Source organism: Osmerus mordax, chromosome 7, assembly GCF_038355195.1.
Source record: "Osmerus mordax isolate fOsmMor3 chromosome 7, fOsmMor3.pri, whole genome shotgun sequence".
NCBI classification, from domain to species: domain Eukaryota; kingdom Metazoa; phylum Chordata; class Actinopteri; order Osmeriformes; family Osmeridae; genus Osmerus; species Osmerus mordax.
Genome location: NC_090056.1, coordinates 6,090,089 through 6,108,793, shown reverse-complemented (window position 1 = coordinate 6,108,793; position 18,705 = coordinate 6,090,089). Strand labels below are relative to the sequence as shown.

Genomic DNA, 18,705 nt, shown 5'->3' with positions numbered 1-18,705 from the left:
CTACCCAGGAACTGAAGTAGAGCAACACCTCGTATAGTGCCATTTTCATTGGGGAAAAAATTCTCCCTTGGGGAAAAAATTCTATTTTAAGCAGGTAACAACTGTTTGTCTTGATAATTGACAAGTGTTTGTGCACCTGTTACAGTGGGACAGTAAAGCTAATTTCTCTTACTAAGAATTCTTTCTAGCAGATAAACACTTTGAACATCTTGGAGGCTTACAAATGAGATTTAATCTAAATCTTTAAACATAAGTCTTTCTCTGAGCAGTAACAGTTCTAGACCATTTCAACTGGAGGGGCCAAGCTGGGGCACGTTGTACTTTTAGAGGGGCCAATTACATTAAACATTATTGTTGTCATTTAGTTTTTTTTACTGCATTGCAGTCACAACAGGCCAATAAAATGTTTAATAATTATTCAGACTCTGCACAAGGCGGTCCAAACCGGTTTTCCCCCTCTCCCATCACGAGAACCGCCCCTGCCTCTGACTTGAACATTCATGGAGCTTTGTAATGTACTGTATCTTGTAGTGTGCAGTGGCCTGTAGTCTAACTGGAGGGCCTAATATCCCATTCTCCACTGGGAAATCGAGACAGTTTTGATGCAATAACGGCACTCAAAATGTCAGACACCCAGAAAATTCCTTTATGTACTCAGGGACGTTTGCAATATTTGAATGTGTTCACATAGTCTACTATGTCACTCCGAGTAGACCCCGAAAGTTTCACCTCCACGGTATATGATCTATGGCTAATATCTTTATAACATCTTTACCGGCTCCCATGTCGCACTGTCAGCTACATGACAGGACTACATGTTGGCATGGCAGCAGAGATAAAGCGCCTCGCGGTTGGACAGTGGGTAGTAGAAGGGCACATAAGACTCCTGGTGGTGTGGGTGGCTGAGGCGATGTCTGTCAATATAGGTCGCGGAAGGAGGGAATTCAATTAAATGCATAACGGGCAATGAATGTAGGTAATTCAAAGATGTTATGAGCGATGACATGAACAATAGACGTGAGGTTTGCTGAGATTTCCATTGCTCTTGGCCAGATCTAGCTACTAGATGAAGTAGACTAGTTAACTGAAGGTTGAAAGTAGGGTTTTTTAATAAAAATGATTTGTATACCTTCATGAATCAGCTGTTTGGGCAGTGATGCTACATGGATGAACAGTGACTCTGAAGAGTAGGTAGATACACATCCTGTCCCTAACAGAAACACATCACAACAATACTTCTCATAACTGTAACTCGAAATTCCTATAATCGTGAAAATGTTACTCACCCATAGTTGTTTACAGTAAGCTTATTGCATAACATTTTATGAACATTCTCTGAAAGATTTGAAAGTCTGGCAAGGGTTCATGGACAATACAGGAAGTGACACATTGTGCTATGCATGCACTCATGGCTATATTTGAATCTCCTATCAATACGCATGCAACAAGCCCTTTGGCGTTTCGGGAAGTGTACAAGGACGAGTAAGAAGGAGGATGAGCTGGTGGAGGGAGAGAGAGAGGGATAGACAGAGAGAGGGAGAGAGAGAGAGACAGAGAGAGGGAGGGAGAGACAGAGAGAGGGAGAGAGAGACAGAGAGAGAGAGGGAGAGACAGAGAGAGGGAGGGAGACACAGAGAGAGGGAGGGAGAGACAGAGGGAGAGCGAGACAGAGAGAGGGAGGGAGAGACAGAGAGAGGGAGAGCCGAAACAGAGGCTGATAGTCGGATGTGAAGCATCATACACAAGATGGCTGCCACTTTAGATTAAATGATGTGACTTCAGGATGAGACAAATGATGCTGTCATTCATCAGGCTCTGTATTGTGACAACCACTCACTAATTATCCTCCCCTTCTCAACTCTTGCACGCACGCACTCTTTCTCATGTATGAAAGTTGCCCTAGGATTTCCCTTTGACGAATAATCAGACTGAACAGACGTCAACTTGGAAAACTTGGAGACGTCAAAAAGCCAAACTGATCAGCGTACTTGGGGAAACTAAACCGCGTAGTGCTGAGAGCAGCTCGTAGAATGGCCGCTGACATTTCACATTCGGAGGGATATGGATGGACAAATGTCATTCATGATAGCCAACCTTATCCAAGGTCATTTGGTGGTCATTAGTCTTATCAGTCTACCATTCCCACATCACACTTATCTCTCCCACATCATACTTAGCCCTCTGTCATCCTCAAGCCCAGACACGCAGTCTGCGCTTCAGGAAGTGGAACTGCCATGCATCCAGTCCAGTCTGCACGAGACCGCTGACAGGCTTGCGGTGAGATTCGACTGAAAGAAGGCCTGCAATTTGAGGGTGCGCCAGTCATTTACGACGCAGAGTCACATGAAGGACTCTGTGCCATCTGTGTTTACCAGGACTGTGTGTGATACGAAGGTAATCAGATCAGCCGAGCACAGCCCGCTCGTTATGGATGGCAGTTGTCACTTATTGAGGAGCGACCATGAGTTGAGCCCAGGGTCATCCATCTTGGGCTGCGACGTGGCGTGTGGGCGTCTTATCTGTCCCCGCTCTGTCTGCAGAGGCAGGGGAGACGCAGGGGACAGCATCCAATCAGCAGGATGTTGTCATCTCCTGGATAATGGCCCTCAGAGAAGCCAAGGCACTGTACAGAGAGGAAGACTTGGTCCTGATGCCCACACGAACAAGTATGTCGAAATGAAATACAGCTTAGACCAATTGTTACGCTCTCTGTAATGTTCTGACAATGCTGCGATTTGGATGTGTTCTGAAACAACTCTGATGATCTTGGTCACGTCAGAAGTGTTTGTTGGCTGTTCCTACCAAAAACATATGAACTCATCTCTGTTGGATTTCCTATTCAGGAACAGGAAATTACAACAAGCATGTGAGCACTGGCACAAGTCCAGCAGTCCGTGTGGTCCACAATTATGTAAATGGATATTTCACATTTTCTATAACATCACACAACATACTGCTTTGACCCTATCTTCATGCAAAGCCTTGAAGTGGCTTTGTGTGAAACCACCAGGTGATGTGGATGTTTTTCTCCTTACGACCCGTCAGATGTTGTCAGTGATTGGCCCTTCATTCGGAGAAAGCAATAACCACCAAGTACAGATCCCAGCAAATAGATCCAGTGTTTGGAAGTATACGAATCATGTGTTTTATTGACTTTTTTCCAGGGGAATAATTGATCAAAGCAGGGACATGTTAAGGATTAATCATGTGAAAAGAGGTCTGATTGTCTGTCAAATTACCTTTCTGCCAAAGTCAGTAATGCCCCAAGGCTGACTTAATCTATGGCATCCATGGTGACTCTCATGACTAAACAATGTATTGTTAGTTATCTTACTGGTGATTTGTGCTGTGACCAACAGCACAGGGAAATGTTGTGCCTTCAGAAAGAATTCAGACACCTTCATTGGGTCCACATTTTGCTGCGTTATATCATTTAAAAGAGGCATAGATTGAGGACAACAGCTAAAGGTGTCATTAGCTATACATTTGGAAACATTCTTCCTAAAGCTGTATATCCAGCCAAACCAAGAAACCAGGAAGTGAGGAATGTGAACTTGGTGAGGAACTCTGGCCACTGCGACAGAGCATCAGAGTACCACTGCAGAGATGGAAGAACCTGACGGAATGACAACTCTGTCTGCAGGACACCATGAATCAGGCTTTCATGTTGAAGTGGCTGGATATAAGACACTTCTGAGTAAAAGGCATGTGACACTTGGGACTGAGAGAATAAAGAAAAGGATTCTCTGATCTGATGAAACAAAAATTGAACACAGCGGCCTGAATGCCAAGTGTAACAGTGATTGTGGCAACATTAAGCTTTGGAGTTTCTCAGCAGCAGGGAGGGCAAGACGGGTCAGGATTGAGGAAATTATGAAGGGAGGGAAGTATAGAGAGATGCCTGAAGAAAGCTCACTTCAGAGCGCACATAAGGTCATACTGGGGCGAATGTTTACATTTCTGCAAATCAACAACCACAAGCACATAGTCAAGGCCTCTGCAAGTCCTTGAGTGGCCAAGCCAAAGCCGGGACTGGAACCCCATAGAAACTCTGTGAAGAGACCCAAAGTTGATATGTGCTTTCCATCCATTCTGACAGAGCTTGAGATGATTTGCAAGGCACAATACAGAGAGCTGTCCTCATTCAGATTTACACAGCTGGTAGACACATACCTGTAGCAACTTCAACTTCAACTTTCAACTTTATTTATCCTTCAAAAGGAAATTAGTGTGCAGCAGGGGTCAGAAACACATAACACACATAAACAAACACAGAACAGCATCGCCAAATGCCAACAACATTACACAACACAGAACACACAATAGAGACACACCTTCCCCCAAACCCAATGACAGGGTCCAATTGGGACAGTAGCCTACAACATGAATCCATCATAATGGCCTTTGGCAAGAACAATTAAAATAAATAAAATAAATCTAGATGTCAGCCAAGTGAATTTAGGTTCCTAATAGCCACAGGAATGAACGGCACGACCAGTTCTTAACCTAGGTAGCCTAACCTAGGTAGCAACATACATACCTGTATATACCAGGGGACTGGACTGGAATTTGCTGTTTGAAGGGTCTGAATAATAAATTAATGTGAATGACCATTTGAAAAACATTCTAAAAACACATTTTCGATTTCATTATCACATGGCATTGCGTGTCGATTGCAAAAAGTGTCTGTAACACAGGAAAATGTGAAATAGTTAAGGCACGGGATAACTTTCTGAAGACGATGTACATGAGATTGACTGTGAAAGTTGGGCAATTCTTTTTCTTTGAACCGTCTGTGAAACAACACTTGCAGCCTATGTTAAGAGAACCAGGAGTGAGCACATTTACCAAACAATGATGTCTGACAATGTACTCAAACCAACAGTTTAATAACCTGTCAAATATCCAGCACAGCTGACATTAGCTAAAATAATGAGCATTCTAATAAGATAAATGACCTAATCAAGTCACCAAGAAATGGCCTTGGAGATTGCTGTGGACAAGGCTGTAGTGATTGACAAGGACAAGGTAAAGGAGCAATTGAGTTTGAGCATGAGGGAATCTTTCCTTTTGTTCTGTCTGGAGTGTTCTTGGTTCTTAGAGTGTGGGGAGCACAGTAGTAGTGGCTACAGACAATTACACATATTTTCTGGATACACCACAGACAGAGCTCTCTTTCTCTCTTTATTTCACACACACACACACACACACACACACACACACACACACACACACACACACACACACACACACACACACACACACACACACACACACACACACGCACACCAAAGCCCCATGACAACCACACTGACCCGGCTACAACCAATCCAATGCAATCAGTGACCAAATAATATGATCGTAAAGTGTTTAGTGCTTTCCAATCTATATCTTCACCCCGTTATGCCAGGATTTTAACTGGAACATTTCTGATGAGCGGGATAGAATGCAATAAGCTGGGAGTAGGGTCGGGGCTAGGGCCAAAACAAGCCACACACGGGTCATTCATGGCAGTTCCATTGTAATATACCCAGCATTCACTCTCCCAGCGATAATGAGCCGGAGAGCCTGTCGTAGTCCTGACACAAACCTGGTGCCCCCCCCCCCGAACCTTCCATATCCAACCTGTCACAGCGCATTTGCCACAGAACATCAATTAGGCAGAGACACAGCCCTCCGCTCTTGAGGAGGCACCACTTTCAGGTGCGTGACTTCGACTGTCGTTACGGCATCAGGACTGGGCTCAAGGGCCTCTGCTGTCAACCAGGAGGCTTTGATTGGTCAGTATCTACCCTCTAATGGCGTGATGGACTTGGCACAGAGGACGCAAGCAAATGAGCAGGAATGGCAGGAGTCCTGCAGGTGAACAAGTGGCAGGCCTGAGAGAGATTGGACACCTGACTGATAACTTGAAGGACTTATGGCAGGTATGACAGGCTCACAAACACAACCCCCCATTCGCACATGCACACTGAGCAAACACACACACACACACAGAGACAGACCGACAGACAGACAGACAGACAGACAGACAGACAAACAGACACACAGACACACACACATCCCTTTCCTTTCCTTTGGGTAGAGATGAGAACCCATTAGTGATGTGTTTGCGATCAAGTTCAAGAGTACTCTTCACACACATTAAACCAGGTGGTAGCATGTTCCTCTAAATTTACAGTCCCTTTATTTTTCAAAAGCAGTGCCGCTGTTTACCACACCAAGTACAGTAGACTTTGCAGATGTGTGTCCTTATTTGAGATCCCTCACCAAACTCAGACCATCTCAGGTGAGATTGGAACCATCACACAGCCCAGTTATGGCAATATCGCGTTCAGTTGGAGTAGGGCACTCATGAAAAGATTGAATGGGAAGTGAGCTTCTCCAGGTTTTCTGTGCAGCCATTCTCTGCATCTCGCACGACAAGATAAGAACTGGAACATGTGAAGACTACTAGGTTGAGAGGAGAAGACACAGTGGAGGGTGAAAAGCCAGTACCAAACTAACTACTAACCTAAGAAATAATCAACATACAGTCTTACTCTTCCTTTAAAAAAATCATTTTTGTGGAAAGAAAATTGTCCAGGAAGGAAAACAGTCTTTTGGGAGATTCATAAAATCAAGAAGGCATGAAGAAGATGCCCCTCCACAGAATTGGATGGAAATGTAGACACTATGCAAACATAGGTTGCATTTCAATGTTCAGTATTTATGAAGAGAATGATCTTCAAATAGGTTTCTATCAGACAATTTCTAGATTTTGGAATACAGGGCCTTGAGATTGTCATATACTCTATAGTTCCATTGGAAGATCAGTAACCCACTAACCAACCAAAGTGGAACTGTCAAATGAACATTTCTGTTCCATCCGTCCCACGAAACACGTCGAAAACACATTAGCAGCGCATCCTGACATAAGAGCACTTGTGGATGCGTGTGATGGGTACGTCAGACTGGTGTCACGACCTTTCAGCGACAATTCCAATCTCGGCTCCATTAAAGTGCATTTGGAAAAGTAAAAGAAGAATCATATTTGGAATCATATTTAATTCTGCAGTGAATTAATACAAAGCTCCCTCCAAACGGTGAACATGATGAGACTCGATGTATCAAGACAATGTAGCTCTGCAGTATTTGCTCATACTGTGTTTCTGGAAGATGGTCAGGACCAATTTCCACAGCTAAAAAGACAACTCGAAACATGATTGCACAGTTTGCGGTGACAATTCCAATGACTGGATGTTAATGTTCCAACACGAGGATGAGACATGGACCAGACTGTTGACAAAAGTAGGCTACGTCCTCCTCACAATCTCACACTTTTCACACTAGTGGGTGACAAGCAGAAAATGGTGGATAACGGGAGAAGCACCATAACTGTCCATCAGTTGAAAGGAAAGAACGCATAAAAAGCTCTGGAGTGTCTTATTCCCTCCCTCACAAAGCCATTTTTGAAAACAAAAAGAAGAAGAGAGAAGATAAGATCGAAGAGTTGTTGTGTAGAATGAGTAGAATGCACAACACAGCCTATCTGGGACTCATCAAAGGCAATAGAATGGATGACATGCTCTCGTTGGAACCTAAGCCGCAATGTGGCCGTGTTAGGGTGCAAATGGGCTTTCAGAGCGCTCTGATTGACACTTCTGGCAGTCTTACAAGAGTAGAGCATTCAAATTAACATTTAGATGAAAGTGACATCTCCCGAACACGCAAGTGATAGTTCAGGCGAGGGGGGAACCGCCCACAGCCCGACGTCCTCTCCAAAGTCCGCCCCCGGAGTCTTGACGTCCGAAGAAAACCCACCAATTGATTAGAGGTCATTAATTCAATTACTGACAGGTGTGTCGCAGGTTTGGCGTGGTGGGAACGCCTGCTCTTCCCCTCGCTGCGTGTATTTCTGTCCAGAAAGTGTCGCCGTGGGCTCCGGGAGCAGCAGGGTAGCCTGGGAGTATGTAAGTGGTGGTGTAGGCATGATATGAGCCCACACAAACAGCCTGACACGTCTCAGTGCATGTATGCAGGCTCACTAACACCCCTCCAACCTCTCTCTAGCACCCCCCACCCCCACCTCTTCCCTCAGATGACAATCAACCCTCAGATTGATGTCCTCTTCTGGCTCCTATATTTTGACATGGCAGTCTTTGCCTACTCACAAGCACTGCTCACTCATTTTCCCCGTCATCCAAATCTCCCCGTCTGTGTCTCTCTCTAAGTTTCCAGTGACTCAATTCATCATTTTGAAATCTCACTCTATTTTTTGTTTGTTCCTAAAAGCCTCCATAGACGGATGAGAGGAACAACATCAAGAAGGAAATGGATGTACTAAAAGAGAGCAGGTCCCATCCTGCACGTTGTTCCCTTCATCCAAACGAAGGTACGGGCCTTCTATGGGGATGTGTTGCGTCCTCACATGGACATGTGACCGATGGTGTCTTGTTGGTGATGTAACTTCCACTTTGCCCATATATGGAAGTGTGACTTCTTCCTATTGGTGTCTTATTGAGGTTTGAACTTTTACAAACTGAAATGCGAGGTGCTTTTACACACCCAACGTCTCCTTCTCCTATGTGATTAGTTGTATGGAGTGAAAAGTCCCATCTCCTCTCCCTCTATATCACGTCTGCCACTTCAAGGTTACTGAGCTATTCAGACTATTCAAGTGGGAAAAACAGTGACTACGTTTTGTGGTGAACTGAGGGCAAAGACCATTGGTGGCTGAACTTACTCCGAGGTGTCCATTATTCCAGAATGCGCAATTAATCTTGCTCCAATCTAGGGCAGTGCAGAGGAGATCACTCAACTCTATGGGCTTGATTCCGCAGTGTGGGGACCATTGACAGATTAAACGGATGAAAGGTTAAAGTGTTTCATTAAGATGCCTGATCTTGTGAGCTTCACCTGCTTCCTGATATGTTGCCCTCTTCTATATTTTGCACCAGACCATTTCCTCTACCCTTTGATCCTTTCCTACTTGTCTCCAGCAAGAAATGCTAATTAGAAATGGACTTGCATCCTCCATCTACACCAACAAAGATTTAGTGGGAAAACTGTGAAATTTGCTAAGGCCAAAGACAACCAAAGACAATTTATCACAAATAAAAAAAACGGATGTGTATTCAAATGAATGAAGAGACGGTGGCATCTGGAAATAGGCCCCATAACATCATCTCTGTGTGTGCTGTCTTTTGTGTTTACCCACAATGCCTTTCAGCCTCCCGCTGGGACCGAGCCAACCATGACTAGCCTGCTGAGCTGTCCAGGGCCATCGCGTCATGTCAAATGTCACCTCTCAATCACTGGAGGAGCCAGTTGATCATGACCAGGGGGAACCGTAGGATGTGTTCCAACACACACAGGAGGTGCAAGGTGTCTCGTCATCCAAAAACAAAGCTCTCATCTGAAGTCCCCCGAATGTTCCATTTCTCCAGTTTTTACAGCTGTCAAACTGGGTAACTAAGGCTTCAGGCAAAGAAAAATACATAAAAATAAAAATGGAGGCAGTATGTTAGCACATCAAAATGAAGATTTGCCATGAAAATATCCCCTCACACTTGCAAAGCTTTCAATTCAAGCTCAGCGAGGTCACAGATGGCCGAACTGGGCACCATGAGTGCCTCACAGTGCTATCATCGAGAACAGGTCATGTCATCAATTCTTTAACATGTAAGGGTTTTGAAATGAATGTCAGGGCCTTGCTTCCAGACCTCGGCAAAAATCCTCCCACGTCATCTCGAGGTCCGATCAACTCACCTGAGTATCGGATAAAAATACTTGCAGCATGACACAGCGATACCCTCGCTGGGGTGCTGCCACTGGAAGCTTCCAGCAGGCTCCTAGACCCCCCCTCCTAGGATTCCCCAGCAAGGTCCAGGAGTAGATAAACAGCCCCCCCCCCCCCCCCCCCCCCCCCCGGGCTCACCACAAGGCTACAGAGCGGGGCGCTTTGATTAAAGAAGGGGGGGAAAAAACAACCATCAATTATGTAAAAATACAATTAATAAATGATCTCCCTACCCATCCACTTCTGTCTGATCTGCACAGCTCAGACCCTCCAAACCTGACAACCAACCTCCACCCAACTGGATGATCTCGACAGAATACAGGAAGTGACAAATATGGACGGGGAGGGTGTTAATAAAACATAGCTGTGTTAACCTTTTGTAAAATGCTATTTGGATCCCTGCCTGGCCCCTTTTTGTTTTTTGTTCCACGTACAGTAAGTGTCTGTCCTCTCCCGTTCCTGTCACATCTTAGTCTCTGGAGGCCAAACTCCCCCTTCTCCCCTCTCTGAATCTATGATCTCCAACTTTACATTGCTGAAATATTCATGGATGGTTTTCATTTTGAAATGAATCCTCCAACATCCCATTGAAGTGTATCTGCCTGATTGTCAGAGAGTGGAATTATCTTTCTTTAGTAGGGTTCGCTCTCATCCTGTTCCTGTGACAATAAGGCCAAAATGAGGTACAAAAAAATGATATTTTCAGCAAATTATTTTTGACATGTTAACAAATACCATTGCTTAGCACCGGCTGTAGACTTTGAGCCCATTTGTCATGCTTTCTATGAAAAAAAAAAAAAAGTTTTGGTCTTAAAGGCTGTCATGGCTGTTTAAGTGGTAATCTATCAGAAATAAAGGCTGTTAAGTTAACTTTGAATGAGCATAATAGTAGCTGCCAATGACTTTGATAACACACAACCTGTTTGCTGGATTAGTGGGTCAGAATACTTCCAAATGTATTCCTAATATCTCTTAGTCGAATTCCCTTTCCTTTACGGTCCTTTCTGAATATAGGGATGTCAATTAGAATGTTTACAAAAATAAAAATAAATCAAGACATGGAAATCCATTGTATTAACATGAGTACTACAGCATACAGTATATCTGAAGAAATTTAACTAAATATTTTGTCTCTATAAATGTCCACATTAGCAATTGACTCTGCATGATTGCTGCAGTGAGTTGTATTTAAGAAGTCAAATTGGTGTATTTTCTACCAAGTTTAGGGTCAAGTCAGTGACCATTTGAATCAGTCTGTGAAAAGCAAGGTGCATCCAGGCTAATAGAATATTTGGCCTTAACACACTGTAGCCATTGTACTTTAAGTTCAATTACATTTTATCAAACTTTAGTCAATCAAAATGACAATTTACTCGTTACTTGTTTTGCACCAAGTTTTCAGGCGGCCTTCAGTCCATTTGGACTGCACAACCCCAGGAAATGTTTCTAAATATATTCCTTGTTGCAAAGAAACAGACCGTGGATTTTTTTTTTTATGAAGCATGACAGACGCCACTGGCATCAGCTTTTATAGCATGATTATCAATAGGATGGTGGCCACAGGAGTACGTGATATAAGATCCAACAACCCACCTACGCAGAGGCTGCTGATTGGAGCGACGCGGGTATCAGGAATCATTTAATAATCAGAAGGGTGGACACCTCACACTGTCCGCGCGGATTTCACAGCAGGATATATACTGTCCGTTCATCCCTACTCACCAGTGCGCGCGCGGTATCCACAACCACCAACAGACTTGGCTACTCATAAACCAGGTAATTAAATATTTTTGAAAAGTAATGTCATCAAATGTTGTGTTTGAATTTCTTTCACAGCAGAATTATGCTAAAACTGCAGGGACATTTGGAGCCGCAGACAATACAACATTTAAAATAATTTGTAAGCCTCCAAATTCTTTAGAATTATATAGAATGTATTTAGTACCTATTGGAAATATACCTATTATTAAAGTGAGTGATTTCTTGTGTATTAAGTAAATCAATGGTTTTCAATTTCAAGACGAATCCTTGCCTGACCGTGCGCCATTACGCACGAACAGCAAATAGATTCTGAGGCAACAGGTGCAGCAGCAGCATACTGAATAATTAGGCTACTCGAAGTGTGGTTGTCTAATTAAAGTATTAAATTGTCTTGTTGCAAGTAAATACTATATTTACTAGCACACATGTTGGTTGATCAATCTTTCCAAGTACCCGTGTCGGCTTCTTTAAATATTAAACAAAACAAATATACGATTTTCCACCTCTATATTAATGGCGAGTAATTTCAACAGGTGGTCCAAAGAAGATGAGAAGAGGATTACTATTGGTGGCACTGTTCCTCGTCATGAAACTCCGATTGTGCCAGTCCGGATGCGAGGAGCCAGGGTCGCGCAGGTCATCGTCAGGTGTAAGTTCTCAGTCTCAGCCGTAATAAGGAGTAAGGTGCTGAGTGTGGGCAAGGTGGAGTAGTCTATGGAGTCAGGGTCGGGGGCTATAGTATTTCTTGTTACTGTACGCACCGAAAAAAATATTTCCACACTTAACTTCAAACACTGCCTCATCATTTTCCGTCATTACAGGAAATCCCAGGTTTAGGTGAGATGAAGCGCAATCTTCTGAAGAGGTACAGCGACGTGGACTATGACAGTTTTGTGGGTCTGATGGGTAGACGAAATGCGGGTAAAGTTACCGATTTCTCCTTATTCAATCGTGCCATGTTGAATAGTCATGATCGATAACCATATTGTCACCGTAACGATTTTTTCAATAACTAGCTTTCGATGTCATCGCATTTACATTAGGCATGATTAGGCCTCATTTCATTTCAGTTGCTTACAGATCTGTTTTTCACAAAAAAACTTGCGTAAAGTCAATTATAGTAGAACCCAATTCTGTTACGTTTCAGCAAATATAAGATAAAACTAATTTTGATGCTATGAATATTGCATGCATTTACATAACCTTTTCTTGTTTCAGATATAAATGGTGTACAATCCCAACAAAAAAGTAAGTGCTCTAGAATCACACATATAAACGAATCTATCATAGCATGTAACAATAAGAATACTGTGTTAATAGTGTTATTTAAAATAGTCTGTGAGCTCAATTAAAATAACCCAAGGTGTTTAATTGCAGGAGAAATGCATGACATATTTGTTGGACTCATGGGACGGAGGAATTCAGAGCCTGGTGAGTTAATGGGCGCAGACCTGTTAGAATGTTTATTTTTTACACCAATACAGTGATGATGTAGCCTATGTTTGTACTGCATCTCTCTCTGCGGCTCCAACAGGTAACGCTGGTCCCTGGAGGAAAGCTAACCCAGAGACAAAAGGCATATTTTACAACAAGTGCAGACTTAGGTGAGCACCCTGTCATTTAACCCTCCTACAATATAACGCTTACAACCATACAATTTTGTTTGAGTACAATGTACATAATACATTATCACAAAAGCTCATTCTGGTAAAGAAGTATAGGTAATCTGTTATGATGGTAATACTTTGAATAGTTAAATTACAACCATCTTTATCTCACTCTGTTAACTACAATGTTACACATTGTGAAAATAACATTTTAATTTGTATAATTGTTCAAATGTCCTTGTTTTGCTGCAGGTTTCGTCGCGGCTTGTAGACGTTCTTCACACTACAGATGATGAATCTTAAGTTTCATTATTTATTTTAACCTTTTACAAAATGAATTAACTAAACTGACAGAGACATGCACAAGTTAATTAAAGCACCTAGGCTTTACAGCATAAAGTTTAAAGTTTGTATAAGACGTTTTATCTGATAAAAGCAAAAGCTAAATGAGAACTATTTCTTTACCATAGTGTTCCTTTCCTCCAAGATAAAGTAAACCTCATTTTTGTAAATAAAAATGGAAATCAACAATTCTGTTTATTACTGCTGATGTGAATCCGTTTTGGATGTATTTCTTAATTTTTCCATCCAGGTCAATGTAAAATGTTTATTGTTCTGTGAATTATTCAGCTTTGCTCGTCTTAGGAGGGTGCTATCTTGAGATTGGATGGAAACAAGTTACCCACCTCAACATTTGAGATGCATACACCTTAAATTGTTCTGAATGCTGAAATGCATCAGACATTACTACAGTAATGAATTTTGAATTTATTCAAATATAATTTTACAATCATCGCAAAAGCTTTTGTACACCACACAAATTAAGTAAATAATACTGTATGTGCCGACCAATTTTTCCAAGCATAAAGGCAGTAACTCCTTGATGACATAATGGAATTGACTATTGGAATCAATATTAATTGATCCTTTTTAGAAAGTAACTGTTCAAGATAGCTGACATAGGGGTACACTCCTACTCGGGGATAACTTTCAGTATCTACAAAGCCCCCAGAACAAATGTTTATGGCATAATCAAATACAGTAACAAGCATGAACGCTGCAACTTCAGTGATTAAAGGTTATTTCAGTTGAGGGTCAATAATAATACAAATTAACCTATCACAAATGATAACGATTGCAGTACAAAACTCTACACAATGCCTTCAAATGAAATTCAAGTGCAATAGTCAAATTTCACCCCAAAATGTACACAATAGCAAAAAAAATAACTTGTTACTGTAACTGTTTCAAATCACAGTTTCAATTACTCAAAATGCCATTGTCCAGTGTGACTGCAGTTCGGTTGGGCGTTGTCGTTGAATTCAAAACTTCATCTGCAACCCTCAATGACACTGCCGTGAGCTTTTCCCCAGTGACCATGGTGACAGAGGTTGGCAGGGTTACTACCTCAGTCCCTTCGTCCGCCGCCCTCCCCCTGTCTGTGTGTGCTGGCGAGGCCAGGTCCCGGGGTGGGGTGGGGTGGTAACGGTATCTGTAGCCGTAGGGTCGTAGGTGGTAGGTGAAATACTCTAGTGTGTACATGAGCTCTGCTTCCACGTAGTGGAACGACACTGCCAGGTCTGAGCAGCACTGGGGTCCCTGGTTGAACAGAACACACGCAGGTTAAACACCAGCACAAGTCACAACACACAATAAGAACCTTCAGTGAGGTTAAATAGAATGTATGTTTGGTCTTATCTTCCTTTATTAGAATGTGTCTGCTACAGTGTAAGGCATTTGCAAGTGATTTAAGGTCTGCAGCAAAACTCAGTATTCTTATTGACAGTCGGATAAAGATTTGATGTTGCGTTTTGTTGATACCATGTCAAAGTGGCTTGTTTACGCCAGACGCATTGTGGCCTTCACTAATGATCAACTGTCTAACAGAGGCGTAGTAGGGCCTCATAAAAATGGAAAACAAACAATTAGCAGCATTATCTGTAACAAATTGGGTAATTTTGCCATTGTGGACAAGGCATTGTTTCCAATGCAATCATCCACTTAAGAATTCATCTCATTTCATCTCTCTTTCTTTGTACAGAGAATCTCAATAGGCAGAGATCACACAGTGTTCATAAATGTAGTTCTTTTTCACTTAGATCTTCAAAAATAATAAATGTAAACTTGTTTGTAAAAATAACGCTTCATCATTGAGTTGATTATACTGCAATGCCCACACCCAATAAGATGGATATTAGAGCTGTTAGTTTTCTTTTTTTAAAGACAGATGGAGGCTAATGGAATTAAAGGCTTTTCCAGAATGTTCCTCCCTGGCCTGACTGTCACAGCTCATTCCGTATTGCAAAAAACAGGCCTAATCCACAAACTGATTTGTTTAAGCAACATTACTTGTATGGTTTGGACTAACTCTTGCAAATATGTTTCTTTGTTTGGTACTAGATGTGGTTTTAGATTGAATGCAGCAATGGTGATCCCAACTGAAATGGCTCATCAGTCGTAAACCATGTGTAACCTGTGTTCAAACACACAACTTCACTGCACGTGAAAGAGAGAGAACGTTCGGAACACTTGCCTCCACAATGGGGTAGTAGCAGTAGTTCCAGTACCAGAAGCTCTTGGAGAACTTTCCGGTGAGGTGGTGTTCCGGCACAAAAGGGTGGAAGGTCTCACGCTGCAGCGTGTCTCTAGAGTCCCCTGCCAGAACGCCCATCTTCTCCAGGCACTGGCCCAGCGCCAGGTCCTCTACAGGCGTGGTGTGTGCGCACACCTTAGTCTGGAACCCCTCTACGAACCTCCTGAGGGCCTCTTTGCTCAGCACGTACCCAGCGCCGCCACTCATGTAGCCCTGCTTGGCATACGGCTTGAAGCGCTTGCCAAAGTAGACGGGCTCATCGGACGTGTGATTGGACAGGATCCAGCGCAGGTTGTCCACCACCACAAAAGTGTCATCGTCCGCCTTGAGAAACCAGTCTGCCTGATGGGCGTGGTGCTCGTAGGCGTAGTGGAAGGCGCGAATGGTCTTCCAGTAGAGCTGGTCGCGGCCCTCCCCAGTCCCCAGGCCCACGGTGGGGAAGTCAGGGTCGTCCACAGAGCTCATGAACACCACCAGGTTACAGTGGCGGCTCCAGGTGGCCTTGACGTGGTGGGCCTTGCTGTGGAGGTTGCTGGGCCCAGTCATGACCCAGCACAGGATCCGGACCTTCTGATACAGCTCATCTGCTACACTGTTGTCCTCGTCTGAAGCATGAGCCACGGACGTACATCATCACACAGCTTTAATCATTCTCAAGACTTTTAGGAGTTAAGATACAGGTTTTTACAATGCAACTTGTTTACTTCAGACAACGGCTAAATATATAAAAAGACAATTCCTTTGGGGATTGCATATTTTCAAATCAATGTCATATGATCTGAAACCTCCTCTAGTGGACTTTAAAAGCGTACCTATGTGATGAGGGTGGTGGAGGTTGACAAGGGCAGCTCCTTCCTTCCTCCAGCGATGGCTGCCACTGGCCTGTCGCTCCACAGTTGCCGCTGGGCTTTCCTGGAGCTCTGCGAGCACAGGGAAGCTCCTCTCGAACCACACCTGCCTCAGGAAGAAGTGCAGGCTGAGAGTCCCCACTAGGAAGCCCAGGCAGAAGGCACATCTGGAGGATAGACCCTTCATGGTCACAGCATGACAGTCTGAGGGTCAAACACAGCAGGAGTGTCAATCCTTTGATTCATATATCAAATAAATATACTTATTTATACACATGTACATATATAAAAGTCACTCAGGACATAAGAATCCTACTTTGAAGGCAAACCCTGCACCTGTAAGGAGTTACCTAAATAGGCTTATCAAACACCTAACCAATCACCGGCCGAGGGTGGGGAGGAGGAGTAATTTATGGTGTCCTGGGGTTGTTAAAATGTAAAGTGACACAGATTGTGTCAAATTATGACACACTACTGATTTGCAAGTTAGAAATGCTTTTTTTGCAGGTATAGTATTTGGAAGGTTCCTGAAGAAAGTAATACTAGGATAAAAGTGTGTATTTTCTTTTACCTTCAAACCTATTAGAGAAAGACACATTTTGTCTAAATCTGTGTGACAATTTGGGTTGAGTGCACTGACAGGGACTCTCACTGTCTTAATCCTTAACAAAGTACAGTTTGTATCCATTGCAAAGCGAACTGATAATGTACTGAAAACTGAAGGCTGGGGCTCAAACCCAAAACACACATTAGCCTATTTATTTGCTGTCCAAAGGTAGCATAAGCTGCCTCTGTTCACAGAAGCTTCCCGCTACAACAGGATATATTTCTCACCATTAAATTAGTTGATTGGCATTAACGTCAGCTACCGTTTTTTTGTTGTTGCCATTGACAAGAATTACCATACCAAATGACAATGCCGTTATGTGTTACGGCAGTTTAGCGTCATATCTTAGGCTACCGTTATAGCCTACTACCAACAACAATGTGAAATCATTTTTTATATAAACTGACTGCTTGGAAACGGCACTGACAGGCTACAGAAAAGCCGATAATGACAATTAACGGTGACAGGTCCTCCATGAGTCAAATCCAGGTTTGCGTTAAATCCACCTCTTTTTCTAGACTTATGTAGCCTACAATTTAGGAAAAACTATTAGGCTACGCAATTTTATGAGGAAAAATAGGTTTCATGTTATTCTTTACCCATGTTCTTTTCCGACAAATGTCTCATTTACCTTTGTGCGAAGATCAGACTCTTTAGACAGGCCCATATTGGAAAGATAGTCTACATTTGCAAGACATCGCCGCCGGAGAAAATCCTATCTTGTGTTGGTCCATTTTAAACTATTGGGTGACGCAACATCATTGTCAACAATTTCCTACCCTCAAATTTTCTCAGTATGAGCGTTAAATGTGAAGGCCTTGTGCTACTCATTCGCTCTGTGAAATTAATGAAAACACGAGTATCCTGGTGCTTAAGAATCACATTCTTCAGCATCACGGAGTAATCTCTGAAATGGTAGCATCTCATTGGACAATTTTGGGTTGCGTACACTACAGCCCGCCTTTCCGAAATTCAAATTATGTTAGTGCTTAGTGGACTTTCCTTTAAATCATTTAAATAAATATTACTGCATAAATAACCTACATTTAAAAATTATTCCAATATCCTGTTTTAGAATAAAGCATATCGTGCTTTAGACCTGGGGATTGCGTAGTTTCCTAATAACTATAGGCTATGTTCAGCAGGCTACTCAATTCAAATTCAACCTTTTCAAGAGTTGAACATTAACAAAGTCATCATGATCCATGAGGGGAGAGGGTCAAGGTACACAACCTCTTTGGTAAATAGACTAAATCAAAGGAATTTAGTGGCTGCAAAACAGCAGCTGTCTGAGCTTCTGCCCAGTGCCCACAGTGTAACGTGCTTGATGTAAATTACGGGCTAAACCTACACACAGGGGCGCCACTAACAATGTTGGGCCCGAACAGCAATGTGCCCCCCCCCTCCCTTCCCATCTTGGTTATGTAATTTTTTTTCATGAACCCTTGTGCTGCCTTCGGGTCATATGACCCAAAGGTTCATAACGAACCATAGTTGTGTTTACCCAA

At 42.9% G+C, this 18,705-nt stretch overlaps 3 protein-coding genes across 3 annotated transcripts in view; 2 read left to right on the top strand and 1 right to left on the bottom strand.

The window, feature by feature from the left end:
- stat6 (signal transducer and activator of transcription 6, interleukin-4 induced) overlaps positions 1-18,705 on the top strand; it is a 113,989-nt gene that overhangs the window by 34,298 nt on the left and 60,986 nt on the right. The gene's annotated exons all lie outside the window — the stretch shown is intronic.
- Positions 11,458-13,902, top strand: tac3a (tachykinin precursor 3a). Its single transcript, XM_067239731.1, has 7 exons — positions 11,458-11,557; positions 12,076-12,191; positions 12,364-12,463; positions 12,761-12,790; positions 12,920-12,973; positions 13,077-13,146; positions 13,402-13,902. Exons 2-7 carry the CDS (start codon positions 12,090-12,092, stop codon positions 13,418-13,420), a joined length of 375 nt encoding a protein of 124 aa, XP_067095832.1. The 5' UTR covers positions 11,458-11,557; positions 12,076-12,089; the 3' UTR covers positions 13,421-13,902.
- On the bottom strand, positions 13,948-18,031 carry c1galt1la (core 1 synthase, glycoprotein-N-acetylgalactosamine 3-beta-galactosyltransferase 1, like a). Its single transcript, XM_067239732.1, has 4 exons — positions 17,829-18,031; positions 16,555-16,794; positions 15,683-16,347; positions 13,948-14,748 (listed from the first exon to the last, which is right to left on the bottom strand). Exons 2-4 carry the CDS (start codon positions 16,775-16,777, stop codon positions 14,410-14,412), a joined length of 1,227 nt encoding a protein of 408 aa, XP_067095833.1. The 5' UTR covers positions 16,778-16,794; positions 17,829-18,031; the 3' UTR covers positions 13,948-14,409.

Excerpts from the sequence above, each read along its gene's own strand:
- tac3a (XM_067239731.1), top strand. The coding sequence starts at position 12,090 with ATGAGAAGAGGATTACTATTGGTGGCACTGTTCCTCGTCATGAAACTC. Across the intron at positions 12,464-12,760 it reads GATGGGTAGACGAAATGCGG|ATATAAATGGTGTACAATCC; the intron begins GTAAAGTTACCG and ends TTCTTGTTTCAG. Across the intron at positions 12,791-12,919 it reads TGTACAATCCCAACAAAAAA|GAGAAATGCATGACATATTT; the intron begins GTAAGTGCTCTA and ends GTTTAATTGCAG.
- c1galt1la (XM_067239732.1), bottom strand. The coding sequence starts at position 16,777 with ATGAAGGGTCTATCCTCCAGATGTGCCTTCTGCCTGGGCTTCCTAGTG. Across the intron at positions 16,348-16,554 it reads CCACCACCCTCATCACATAG|ACGAGGACAACAGTGTAGCA; the intron begins GTACGCTTTTAA and ends CTCATGCTTCAG. Across the intron at positions 14,749-15,682 it reads GCTACTACCCCATTGTGGAG|GGACCCCAGTGCTGCTCAGA; the intron begins GCAAGTGTTCCG and ends CTGTTCAACCAG.